At 41.7% G+C, this 14,259-nt stretch overlaps 1 protein-coding gene across 6 annotated transcripts in view; it reads right to left on the bottom strand.

Annotated features, from left to right (window-relative positions):
- The window catches only part of ARIH2 (ariadne RBR E3 ubiquitin protein ligase 2), a 35,045-nt gene that overhangs the window by 12,935 nt on the left and 7,851 nt on the right, over positions 1-14,259 (bottom strand). For 4 of the 6 annotated variants that reach the window (XM_052778846.1, XM_052778842.1, XM_052778841.1 and 1 more), the window contains 3 exons: positions 4,580-4,647; positions 2,795-2,858; positions 297-444 (listed from right to left, as the gene is read on the bottom strand). In XM_052778846.1, coding sequence (XP_052634806.1) covers positions 297-441 — 145 coding nt within the window. In that variant the 5' untranslated portion in view covers positions 442-444; positions 2,795-2,858; positions 4,580-4,647. Of the gene's footprint in view, positions 1-296; positions 445-2,794; positions 2,859-4,579; positions 4,648-5,404; positions 7,133-7,202; positions 7,316-14,259 lie in introns of those variants that run through there. The other 2 variants (XM_052778844.1, XM_052778845.1) reach the window with 2 other exon arrangements.

A 14,259-nucleotide genomic window follows, 5' to 3' on the forward strand; every position in this document is an offset into this window, starting at 1 on the left:
ATTTGCAACTTCTAACTTGTTACAGTCGTGCTCTTGAGATCACAAGGGGAGAAAAGCAGCAAATGGATCTACGGACTTGCACATTTTGCTAGGCAGAAGTAGCGCTCTCCTGGTGGTATGCCAACACTAACCAGGGATTCAGGTAAGACCACTAGTTCAAGTTCAGTTTGTCACAAATACTCATTCCATGCTCCATTTTCTCATTACTGAGATGTTTTAGACCAATTCAGCCAGTCATCATCAGAATGGCCAACACAGCAAATACGGACCCAGTACCACATCCGCCTTGAACTCACCGACTCCAACACCATCCTTGACGAGCACTGTACAATGCTGCTCCCAACAGCTGCGACAGAACTGGTGCTGACAAGCCAGAGAGAGCAAGTTCTCCTTCCGGACAAACTGCATGCACACTGCGCAGTGATGGGAGGAATGTACCATTGCCTGGGAGAGACAAATCAACATTACAGTGAAATCATCCCAGCTCTCCTAGAGTGTTCTCACCTCATCCGCAGGCACGTGCGTCATCTTCATTGTGACAATGGCCTCAGGTGAGCTCCAGGCCAGAACAGGTTCATAAGCAGCTGGTGTGCTGGGGTGCTGCACTGCCCCAACAGTCAGTCCTTCTCAAGAACCTCTTTAATCTCATGGAGCACAACAGACTGACAGTCATTGAACAGCTCCTGCCCCAAATCTAGTACTACCCAGAACTCACCTTTACCTTTCTGGTTCTTACTCTCACCTTGTTTGAAAAATGAGGAAATACATCATTGTGTTAGTCCTTCTCTGAATTTACTGATATTCTTTGTTAGCTGGGTGAGACTCTATCACTGTTCCACAGACCCTGGAGAGCAGCTATAGCTGGAAGCAGGCTTAGCAGCGCCCTTTTACTGGACAATGATTTTGGGAAAGAGGAGAGGCAACTGAAGGTGCAGCGTGTAGAGTGTTTATACAAAGAAAGGGAGTTCACAGACCATCATCTCACATCTCTTCTGCCTATGCTACATTTGGCAAAGCAGGCGGCATCCCTTCAACTGAAAAAGATTAGAGGGTTTGTTTCAAGTCAGGCATAATTCTGCTATTGCTTCACCAAACCACTGGGAAGCAGTCTGGATCTCCCCTTGGGTAGTACAGAGCTAATCTCTAGACAACAAATCTAGCCTTCAACACATCTCGGCTCACCCTCGGGACCTTAAGAACTAGGCCTAGCACAGCATCATCAAAAGCAAGGCTCTACAAAGCTGTTAGCAGGAGTTTGTGTTCCTATTTCTCCTTTCACAAAGAAGTCATATAATCACTTTTCATCTACTTAAACCTTTGCTACTCTTTGAGAAGCTTGTGTGAGACAGCCGTCAGTTTCCATGCCTAGCTCTGCATGCCAGAGACACAGAGCAGCAGCAGCAGCATAATACGCAGCCACATGACCAACAGAGCTTGTTTTATAGCATGACCACATGAAAAAGGAAATAATGCGAGTTTGTTCTAAGTGGTCTCATTTATGAACCAGAACAAGATTCACCAAATCTGCAACTGCACTGATTGCCTAGATCAGCTGCTCAACTTGAATAGCATGTGCACTACTTCAAACCTTCGCAAGCTGTTCCTCTGAGCTCACCACTATAGCTTCTCCCTATAGGGTCAGTTGCTCTACAGACACTCAGTATGAGCATCTGCCCCCAAAATTTCATCATTCTGCATTAGGAGCCAAAGCACAGAGCAATTTGCCCTAGCACATACAAAAACACTAATGAATTGCCTACCAAACCAAGTTTGTCAAGACTTAAACTAACCTTTTAACTGTAATATCTTTCTTCCCAAAATTAAATCACCATTGCAGTGGAGAGTACTTAAGTGACAGCTGATACAAGATTCAGACAAATCTCAAAATACATGGACTAATTTGCAGGTATGTCAAATAACAAAGATTTTTTTCTGGACTCTAGGCAGATAATTTATTTTGAGTCCATGAAGCTTACTCCTGTCAGCAGTTTTAGCATTTTCACTCTGCTAGTTACAAGTCAGCTCAGATGCCAAAACAGGCTTTTAAAATCTCCCCTCCACTCCAACGCAAACAGTGTTTCTCAGATGTAATATTTTATCACTGAAAATCTGACACATGGTGATGTGTTCCTGGGGTAACTGTGGATTGTACCAAGACACCCACTGTGAATGAAACCTGTAAACATGCACAGGAAGTTTCCATTTAAAGGTGGTGGAGGGGAAGAGTATCTAAAGACCTGTGTAGCCCTGGCTGCAAAACACAAGCTGTTAGTTCAAATATCACTACTGACTGGCTCAGCAGCAACACCACTGGGAGATTTGGCTTAAGCATCCCTAAGCAGACCAGTGTAGCAAACAGCCATCTTGGGGAAAAAAAAAAAAAAAAAAATCTCTGTTCCAGCCACAGACAAGCTCTGTTCACTCTGTGCAGTCAGAGCTTCCCTTGAGTGTCTTTTACAGACAAAGCAGAATTGGAATAGGTAGCCAAGCCCATGCACTCTGCTCCTTCCATTGCGTACCATCACTCATGCCAAAAAAACAAGCCTAATTTTCTTGAGGCAAGTAATTCTTGAACACTACCTGCAAGACAAAAGTAAAGCTGCTATTTAAATGTTAGACACCTCTTGAATGCATTCTCATCTAGAAAGTAAACCTGGCATTGAGTTAGGGTGTTGGATCTGAGTTTGCAAAGGGTTAATATGGGACAGACTATGCCATTAGTAATGCAATCCTCCGATGAGGTGGGTCAGAGGTGTCTGCCAAGGGAACAGACCAAAATAGTTAGCATACTTACATGTTTGGATGAGGTGGGCTGAACTCGTGCTTCCACTAGCAATTGGGCAGCATTAGACTTGTGCCTGAAAAGGCAATTGAAGAATGATCAAATCAATTTCTGAATACATTTTGCTTTGTTAAATTGATCCTTCTCACCTGAATGAATAATAGGCTCTGTGCAAATGGTAGGGTAGGTTTCAACAAGGAGAGTGGAAACGTGTTCTGTTTGAGGCTCCTTCACACAGTGAGCCGAACTCTCATCAATCAAACTGTATGAGGGTTTCTTCAAAATCAGAAACAGGAATAATACTTCTGCCAGTAATGGGTTAACATTTCCCTCATACTCCTTGATGAATATTTTTCTACAACTCTCTCCCTTCCCCTGAAAAACTATTTTGGAAGGTAAGATCTTCTATCCACACTCCTAGAGCAGTCCAAAGCCGCTGCCCATAATAACACACTCAGTGAGGCTCCTGTCTGTCTCCTATTCCTTCGTAAAATCAAGCTATCCTGGTTAGGTCTCAAGTTGACTCCAGTCTATTATCTAGTTAAGTATTTACTCTGTGACAGATTATCACCCTTTAGGCATAGGAAGCTGTCTATCAGCAACCTTAGAATTAAAAATGTTTTGCTGTTTGTGACTTCCATTGCAGAGTAATGTTTATATCTCTATGAATTCAGAAATAGCAGCATCACTGTTGTGATCGTGCTGTAAATCCTCCCTCCCTACTAGCACTTTTTAGTTGTACTAGGGAGCTTTCATTTGATAATGTCACTTCATATCAAGACAGAAATTTGAGGACCAGATCAACTGGACAACAACTTGCAAAGTCATAGCTTTAGAAGTAAACCCTTCCCAAAACTTCCTCTTGTTTAAAACTTGTTAGTTAACCTGCAGAATTGCCCTGAGCTGCTATGCAGGAATCTCACCTGCCGTGTTCCCCACAGAAAAGCTTTCACAGGATGCATGGTAACTAATGAGCCAGTTACTAAAGATGCTGCAACAATATCCATACATGAGATGCATTTCCCATATGTCCTCTGGATGAAGTTGCTGGCTATAGGGCCAAAAATGGCATGGCAGAATGAGTCAGACTGATGTGCTCTCTATTTTCAGACAATATTCAGTTCTGAGCCAGTATTTTCTGGAGGGGCTGCCAGACAGCAGTGCCTCCTGACACACTTCCCGTACATGTTTGGGCAGAGTCTGAACCCTCCTTTTGAAATCAGTTGAAGGACTTCGTTACAGTAATACTGACCAAGCAACAAAGGGGCTGCACTTCTCAGTTCTCTCACACCATCTTCTCCTGCTCTCCACATGCTAGTCAGCTCGGAAAAAAACATCACTTACGTTCAGAAAGAGCAAAAACTTCAATGTGAGTGTACTACTAAAGAAAATATCAGCATAGGTTCAGTGCTCCTTTATGATTTATGGCTCATATGTTCAAAACAGAACATACCTTATCTTTATATTTGTTAAAATAAATAAATATAGATGCAGCACTCTCAATCTGTTATCTCAAAGTTTAAGCTAAATGCATCTACAGGGTTCCCAGCATGACAATAATTCCTCAGACTGAAAGACATTCACCATCACTACCCTCTCCTTGTTTACAAATTTCTTACAGGCATTGCAGCCTCAACAAAACAGTGTTTTTCCTCTGCTTCCTGGAATGGACTGTGTGGCCTGCTTGCAGGTTCAAAGACACTTGTCAAAAAGACACCTATGGACCACCCTGAGCATTCTTGCAAAGCAAGGGGGAAAAGCACTGAGTGCAGAAGAGATAAGACTATTTACACTTACCTTTCCAAAATCTCTGAGATCTGCCAGTGGAAACTAACTAATACTAGCTTTGCAACAGCATGTGATACCTAGGTGGAAAATAAAAGAAAAAAAAAAAGTCAAGTTAGGCATATTTTGAGGCCACACCTCTGCTTAGGACTATGATCTTCTTATAAGACTAATAAATTGTACAAACTTGGTACAACATCCCAGCGTTACTCAGATCCCATTAAACTACTAGACATAATGCTCACAGCCAGTGCATCTGCAATATACAGGCTGGAATGAAGCATGGATGTACCCAAACTAACTCACATAGTCACAACAGCACAGAGAGGAAGGAATCAAGAATTCACTGGATTAACTTAACTGCTCATGGAAGCCCTGTATCCAGTCCTGACTGTGGTTGCCACTTGAGAGGCCCAGACTGGGATCAGCGTCCTCACTAAGTGTGCAAAGTGACAGATACCACTTACTGAGCTGGAGAAGCAGTAACAAGCTGCAACACAGGCATGCTGTGACAGCAAAGGGTAAGGCCCCCCCCCCCCCCCCCCATTTTCCCAAGCCTTCACTACAGAGAAGAAAATTATACGCTAGACTGAAATAGGAAGATAGAAAGCTACTGTGACAGGGACTATTTCCATGCAGAGTTGCTTGCATTACGTGGACTCCTGGCAAGCACTAGCACAGTCCGTGCTAGCCTGAGCACCCTCTAGAATACTGTAACACGACATTTAAAGTCATGTTACAAGGACACAAGCAAATAAGTTCTCCTTTGCTTCTATGCATTGGTTTATTTCAGAAGAAAAGAGACTGGTCTGCTAGCACAAAAAGGCTCGTACCCACCAAGACCACAAGCATCTGCTGAGCTGCTGGACCTTCAACCTGCCTCTTGACCCCTTCATGGCTTTATCAGGCCCATGGAGTTCAAACAAAACAGGTCTCCTGCAAACAAGACACCTCTTCCAGGGGAATTCAGAAGGCTCATGACCCCTGCCTCCTCACTCCTCTCTGTGCTAGGAAGCACCTGGGCAAGCCCAGGGGTCTGCACATTCTGCATTCAAACACCCTCTGACGTTAAAGGGCTCTACCTCCCGCACTCCAAGACAAGCTATCAACATAGAACCTCTATTACCCATATAGAAAACACAACTCCTTCCATCCTAGCTGCAGGAAGAGCTCCTTTTTTTCTCTAGAGAAGCTGTCAGTCCCAATCATCCACTGAAAAGCCATAAGCCTTCTTGAATCCTGCTACAGGTGGATCACAGGATCCAACGTACTGGTAATACAGACACACAACAACCCCAACACAACCCTGGAAGGAAAAACAAGCAATGGTTGCTTCTTCTACAAAACAGACAGGCTCTGCACACATAGGGTCAGCATACTCATTACTCTTCTAATTCTACCCCACTGAAGAGGTGCAGTTTCACAACACAACACAACTGACCTATTCCTGCCACATGATACCACCCTGGTCCTGCACTGGCATTTGTCAACGCTGGACGGTTGGTTCAGCGAGCTAAAGCAGCATAGCACCAATACATGATGTAGCTGGGGTTTTTAATTGGCTCTTAGCCACCTCTACTTTCTGATTTGCCCACTTTGCTTACCGCTAAGAAATCCCAGTAATAAAAAAGAGTAATTTTCAATGTTCAAATAATCCTTTTTCTAATGAACTGAAGCATTAGCTCATGCTGTGTAAGATCTGGTATGTCACCTTCCTCAACTTTACCAGTGATGTGACCCTCAGAAAACAAAGGCTGCCCAGGCGGCACTGCCCTCCCTCCCAGCACAGAAGCCTGTGATTAGATGGAGCGTGGCGCACAGGGCTGCTGCTGACAACACATACAGTCTGCTCCAGTTTGTACAGATGAAGTGCCACTGCCAGCCTTGGATGGGTTATCTTAAGCCCCCAGCCTGGCAGACCCAGACAGACACCTTTGACTTGCTTGTACAAGGCAGACATCTGCATTTCGTGTTTGAAAAACAAACAAGTATCAGGAATGTGGTCTCTACAAGACTGGCTTCCTGCAAATGCAAACCACATGCTAATGAATCATTCTTTAACAGCAATGAAATTATTTCTCAGTAGCAGTAAGGAAGAACTACCATCCTGACAAAAAAAACCAAGCCACCAGACTTAAATGGAAAGTTAATCTCTAACGTATGAAAATGAGTATTTTCCAGGTGGATTTTCAGAGCCTGAGGTGTAGCATCTGTTGCAGCATCATGACTCCACGACCTCCATGAAGTTACTTGTTCCCAGAGAAGGAACCAAGCACATTCAAGAGTGAAGATGCATAGAAAGACAAATACAAATACCAGCATACACATTTCTAAAATCTAACAAACTATCCTAAAAGAATCAAATGCTTTTGAGTCAAATTATTTGTCAGGCATTATGTGGAATTAATGCTCCACAAAGATGCCAGATTAACAGTTCTAGAAGAATAATAAAGCTTCTGCGACCATTCCTATTTTGCTCCAACTGCAAGCACTGACTGGATCAGCTGTAGTGCTAATTTTATTACTTTCATCATAAAAGCACCCAAGAATAAAACATTTTCAATTCATAAAGCCAGGTTCATGACATGAATCCACTTTCATAAAAGCCCTGAAGCAGAAAATTTTTTGATACTACCTGATTGGAGTGCATGCGATCTTGCAAAAAAGAAGTCCCAGAGTCAGCCAGTTGCAGCAACGTACCCACAGTCTGCTTGGCATGGAAGTATTAGTTCTTACACGTTAAAGATAGATAACATTCAAACTGTAAGAAAGAGGGATGGGAGAGGAGCAGATAACTGATGAGGCTGGGGCCATGCCTGCTGAGTGGAGTCTCACCACATTACAGTCTACATCCTGTTCACCAATAGTAAGGTTGGTAATTCAGAAGGCAAACGTGAATACCATCAGGGGCCAACACTACTGGAGAGATTCAAGAAAACAAGCATGAGAAGAAAAACAAGTGTTTAAACAAAAGCCTGCTTCTATTGATTAGCAGCGCTCCCCAGCCTCTTCAATGATTGCACATTCACAATGAGTGAATGATTGTACCAAGTCAGCCAGTTCTTCCACAATGACACCCCAGAATAATTGAAGTATTTCTTTGTAAGCAGGAGCCAAAACATGCTGAGCACAGAAAAATACCACTGCAATCAGAAGTTTGGTCCATACGTACATAATTCATTACCTTACAGTACTGGAGAAGCAACGTACAGAAGCTGATACTGCTGGCTGAAGTATTCGGTTAGAAGACATCGATGCCCCCTCCGTATGCATGCACTGCAGCCTCGCAGCATAGGAAATAAGCTTCGGTTGCTGTTCAGGCACACTGTCCAATATAGCATTTCCTGGACAGTCATAAGTTTCACACAATGAAAGATCTCAAACTTATAAAACATTTCAGAAAGAGCTACGATTCAGTCCCCTATCAGTCACCAGGTGCCACAAGAAGTTCAGGTTATCCAGGAACAATAATTCTTTGTCTCAGACACAAAACAAACAAAAAAAGATGCCTTTGATAAATCATCAGCTTTGTTTAAATTTTCCTGTTCTTGTTTCAGAATACTAAGACCCAAGAAAGATAGTGAGATAGCCCACTTGGTGTCTTGCTGGCAGCAGGTCATTTCAGTAAAATACTTCTACAGACCACAGTGCAGAAGGGAATGCATATTCTAGATGTTGCACTTCTATTTTAGTTTTTGTCTGCAACTGACGAATTGTGCCAATGCTTCTACATAGCTTGACTTCTCCAGAACTCTTCTAGCTGTGATTAAATTTATTAAAGTTTAGAGATGAAAGCTGAAAGCAGTAGTCATGCTAAAAGATGTCTGTCTTTCCCTCACTCTCATTTCCCCATTTTCTCACCATCAGCTTAAAACTCCAAGATCAAAGATCAGCTCAGTCCAAATCTGAACCTGGAAAATTTCCGACTGAAGACCAGGCTTCTTTCTTCACGATGGGGTGGCAAAGCTGAAGAGAGAGGATCTCATCCAATCTGCAATTTCCAGCTTCACCTTAAAACAGGAATTTGGTCACCTCAGAAGCCTCCTCCAAACCTCTATCAGCTTAACTCTGACTTACCAGTGATAGAAGGCTGCTGATTGCTGGAAATGGGCACCAAACACTAATGTTTATCACTGCACTGGAAAAGAGGTGCAGTGTCTATGCACACAGGAAGGGTACCAAGAGAGAACAGCTCTGTAAAAGGGAAAGACTCTACAGGAGTTGTAAAAAAAAGTCCAAAAAATTTACACAGCGCTGGACAAAATTAGATTCTGAAAGCAGAACAAAGAAGCAATGCCATCACATTAAACGCGCATCTATTCACTTTCTGGAAGAGAGCACAGTATTTTTTTCTTATTATTTCTATCTCCATTTATCTCCTGGGTTCTTTACTCTCCAAGATAAGCAAAATTCTCACACTTCTGAAGTGTGAGAGAGTCTGGCACTCTTTAGGACAAGACAATATCAAAAGAATTTTCAAAGCAGCTCTGTAGGTACCTTGCTGCGTTAGAGAGCTCTAAGACAACTATGTCTTAACTTGCTTCCCTAGATAAGCTGTTTGAAGAGCTGAAGTTTCATCTCTCTACAGCAGAAAATCTTTTCAACCATGCCACTTTGACAGTTGCTAATTCAGACAGAAATGTTTCCTAAAAGCTAAAAACCCACCGTCTTTTGTAGCGCTTATATTCTACTGAAATTGCTCATGCATATTTATGTCGCATGCATATGTTATGAGTTCATTTCACTTTTCTCCAAGGGATGGCCTATTTTTTGGAGGTGTGTTTCACTTCTCACTTTTGCAGAGATATGGTATCAGGAATTTAAAACAAGAGTAATCACATGATTCTCAAAGAGATTCAATTCAGAATGAGTTGCAGATATTATGATCTGGTTGGAGCTGACATCCCATGGCTTTGCACCAAGCTGACAATTCCTGTTACATCAGGGTTGCACTGAAATGACTGGCTGAGATGAACGCAAACCTGGCATAAAGAAATGCAGCTTCCATTTCTTGTCTTTCCCCTAATCAAAGGTTTTTATACAAATAGATTTAAGCAAATAGGATTAACCTTGAGAAGCATTTCTTTTAATCCACGCATAGTTTTTGTTATTTCTACAGAGAAAGGATGAACTTGGGAAGATACTAGTTTGTGTTGTGCATCAAAACTTCTAAAAACACACTCTTAAATTCCTTACAACAGTAAAAACACACAGAGCAAGAGCCTCTGAAATGGTTGCTCTTGGTGAGCAACTATGGGCAAAATAGAGACTGAATTGAGTTGGTGGTAGAGAACAGTAACACCTTAGAAAGAAACAATAATTTCTATTGAATAATTTTGCTAAAGAAAATCTGTCCCTTCAGGCATGCTTTACCTAAGGATACTGAGGTAAAGGAAGTGACCCACAAATGGAAAAAATACTATTTTGCACTTATTTCTCTTGTGGAAAGTAGATCTGACTCCCTCCATGCCCCACTGGAAAAACTATCCAACTGCCCTGTTTTTAATGGAAGATTTCTCAGAAAACAGCAGAAATATTAGGAATTACGAAGAAATAAAAGGGCAACCAAAAAACTTTTTTTGGACCACACTTTCTCCTTTGTTTTGATCTACCTCTCTTTTAAGCAGAATTACAATATGCAATCCTGTTAGAAAACTCATGAGGCTGCAGGGGCTTGAGCTGCGATTAACATCACCTACCATAAACTCCCCAAGTGTTCAAAGTCTTGTAGCAAAGTCCTCCGTATCTGTTACAGGTTTCTGAGTATTAGAAGGCTGTTTTCAAAATTGAACTCAAATTAATTTTACTTATCAGGAAAAAAAAGACAAAGTTACAACAAAACCAGATACCCTGCTTTTTTTTCTGGGTTCAGACAAGCTTAAAAAAAGTGAGAAAAAGCCCTCCATCTTCAGGTGTCACTCACAGTATTGCTTACAATTTGTCTGACATTTCAGCCCCTCTCCTGATTACAGACTGCAGGCTACACCAGGGAAAGAAATGCAATTTAGAGTCTGTAGCTGCAGTCTTGATACCATGAAAAAGATCTTGACAAACAGCACTACACGAGCTCTGCTTCATCACAGGGTTTTAATCTGTACCCCGTCACTCACCCTCTGGCATGCAGAGACCTGGTGTCAGTCTGCAAAATTAGAAGCATATTTAGGAGGCAGGGTGCAGTTTGGGAATGACAAATACCGCTGGTGTTATACACATGGTTTGTGAAGCTGTCAGTGCACAACCTAGTTGGCCACATACTGGAGAAAGGGGATCTCGGGTTAAATTCTAACTCCTTCTCCACACTTACACATTGCTTTAATCCATCCGCTCTCCTACACAGGACAGCAACAATTTCAACCGCAGCTGCCAACAAACAGGATCAGTAGGATTCAGCTAGGAAATCTCAACATACGTATTTCTCAAGCTGTTAGGCTATTCTTCCTGAGGAGATTCAGAAATAAATTAACAACAACAACAAAAAAAAACCCCCAACACTTAAGCAAGATGGTATGCCAGAAGGCATTATTACAAAATAGCTATGAGATTCCTTCTTTGAAAGATTTAGAGCAAAAGAAATGCAGCAAGAAAGCTGTAAGACAGCACATGGATATAAGATTGACATGAGACTCCCCAGCTATTCTTTCCAAAGTAATGTAGTGTCTGATAGCATCGGCGCCCAGTGCATGCTGCGCTGTGCTCCCCATGCGCTGCCAAAAGCCCCAGCAACACACCCCACTGCTGCACTCAGCTCAGCCCCTGCCTAGGTGCTTTCCCAGCGAAACACAGGAGAGGTGGACAATTCCTTCTGGTTGACAGAAAGGATGATGCGGAGGATGCACAGGGAGGAAGCGAAGGGCAGATAATAACCTGAATCCACACAAACGTGGCCAGTGACTCAGGACACAGGACAGCCAACTCCAACTGGAAAGTGCTGGTGCGTGCACACAGCCACAGCAGCACACACACGCAGAGCGCAGGGCTTAGGTAACTCTGCAGTAAGTAATCCCAGTCCAGTCCCAAATAACATAGACCTTTACTCGACAATCCCAGCTTCTAAGGGCATTTTTCTTTTGTTATAAAAAGATGAAGAGGAAGAACATCTGCTTTGTAAAACAGTGTTTCACAGTACACAACGTAGCTCATTTCTGCTGCGCCATCCTTAATAAGCACAGCACACAAATTTGGCAGTGCACTTCAGCAGCTTCATGCCGCTCCTGTGATCATGTTGTCCAGCTGTAAGCTTGCAACATGAAACAGTTACTGAAAGATTGTTTCGGCATTTTTAATGACTTGTGTCTTGACTACCTCCCACCAAGATCATACTCATCAACAGCTGTGAACAGTTTTTTTTGCTCACTGCAGAGTCATACTGGCTGTAAGATACACTTAAGGCATGAATCACAAAGAAATGTGTGGGCTATAATCACCCTCCACATTTGGGGCTCATTTTTCCAATCAAGTTGAGAATTTCAGCAGTCCTGGGCAATAAGTAAAAAAACTGGTTTCTCTCCTCAAATGACTTCATGAAGTTGTCACAAGGTTGCAAGGTCTGGGCTCTCCAGCCAGCTCTCTTATCTTGCTGACCAGAACTCTACCAAAACTTACCAGGCTTTAAGGAGGAAAAAAAAAAAAAAAAAAAAAAAAAAAAAAAAGTACCCTTTAGGAGCCAAAATAAAACACACACTAAAGATAGTCAGGGACATACTCATGTCCTCTTGGTGTTTAACACACTACTGAAGTATAGGCATCGTGAATCTGGTAGGCAACAACACAGCTTTTGTATAGCAGAACTTCCAGGATCTTTCCGTTTGGGAACAAAAAGCGGGTAAAGGACAAAGGGACATCTCAAACATGTGTGCTTCTAAGGGTTACAACTTCAGACTGGATGCCCCACATAATGTCAGCTTGATATTAAAACACAGAACAAGGTACAGATGTAAATCTGCATGTCCTGACTAATCTAGGGCTTACAGGTGCTTCAAAATAGTGTGTTATCATTGCCAAACAGCACCATGGGGGTTCTGTGGAGAAGTCTACCACTTATAATAAATGATATTTAAATATTTATTCATTGTTTACTAATATATGCTAATATTTACCAATGTTGGTTCTTATGGACATTAACTTTGAACATAAATTTTTCAAACCCTGTTCTTAAGTACGTGCATTTTAGTGTTTCAAGGGGCTTTAATACCTCTCCTGTATTTGAGGTACTTAGGTACAGCTAGTCTTTTTTGACTGGCATTTTACATTGCATGTAAGTTTCCTGAAGTCATTATGGCATCAAAAAGGATGACTATGCAACACTGCAGGTTTGTTCAGATAAGCACCCCGTACCACATACTTGGTCGCGGCTTGCACAGCGATACAGGGAGACACACACACCAGTGTCTTGACATCTGGCTTTTTACAGACTTTTTGTGATCACATTGAACAGGCATTCTGTGAGCGCCAACTCCTTCGGGTAGAGCTGCTCATACAGGCTGCCAATCTCCATGCACATGACTCTGGATCTGCTAAAGATGGTATTTGAAAAGGACCGCTGCCAGCATTCTACAGCTCTACAAACTAACTGTTCTGTGTCAGCACAATTTGAGTGTGTGCAACAGTTTGAGGGCTGTGTTTTTATTAATGCAACCAAATTAGTATTTGTTCAAAGATGTGACACCAACAAGGTGAGCAAGAATATATGAAAAACTGGTTTATCTCTGAAAGATCAGTAGTGATAACATGGATTAATAGATTCAGAACTATGTCATGACATCAAATAGTTTTTGCATCTACCAAGTTTTATTCTTCAAGTGAGAGGGCTAAAAAACACATCACAAGCTGTTATTTCAAGGAGTGAGAGAAGTAAGCTTTTTGCTGTCTGGTAAATATTAGCAGATTACTCACATTAGCAAACTGAAAATTATAAATTCTTCAGTTTTACAATTCCTTTGGTTTTAGTGGAAAGACATTAGTATCAATTGCCTGTAAAACAACAGGACTATCTTTCTTTGTCACCTTGTATGTGCAGAAATATCTCAGCTTCCTCATGACTGACAATCAGCTTCTAAAAAGATCTAAAGTCAAGGTAACATTTTTTTCATAAATTGTAATTGCAATTGTTTTATCTGGTGGTTTATATCAACAGTTTAAAAAAAAAAAAGGTAAAAACTAGAAAGATCCATCTCATCACTGAAACAGAAACTACTGCCAGTTATTTGGAACATCACAGATATTCCAGACTTGTACAGAGACCCTCAGCAGAGCCAGGAAGTGCCATTCACAAACAAAAACAATATGACATCATCACACACTTAATTGCTTGCCAGTGACAGGGTCAACTTTGTTTGTACAACTGTTGAGTATCGTACTGTTTGTATGCACATACTGATACTGCCACTCCAGGACACACAATCACTCAATGACAGTTGACAGTTATCTTGAAAACAAACTTATTACTACACAATTTTAATTCATTACTTTTGAAAGATACTGGATTTTATAATTATATCTACTTTTTAAAAAGAACTGTTGTAGATTCCTTTGTTGGTCTGCAGGCAATACATGCCATTCTGCTTTCAAGAGTATTGTCCTTAACAAGTGTTGACTGTTGGTGAAGTGACCTTTTGAAGAATTAAAAGTGATCTGCTTCAATTCACAGGCCTTTTGGTCAGAGAACCACAGAGTTTTGGATATTAGTTTGAGAT

Source organism: Harpia harpyja, chromosome Z, assembly GCF_026419915.1.
Source record: "Harpia harpyja isolate bHarHar1 chromosome Z, bHarHar1 primary haplotype, whole genome shotgun sequence".
Lineage (NCBI taxonomy): Eukaryota > Metazoa > Chordata > Aves > Accipitriformes > Accipitridae > Harpia > Harpia harpyja.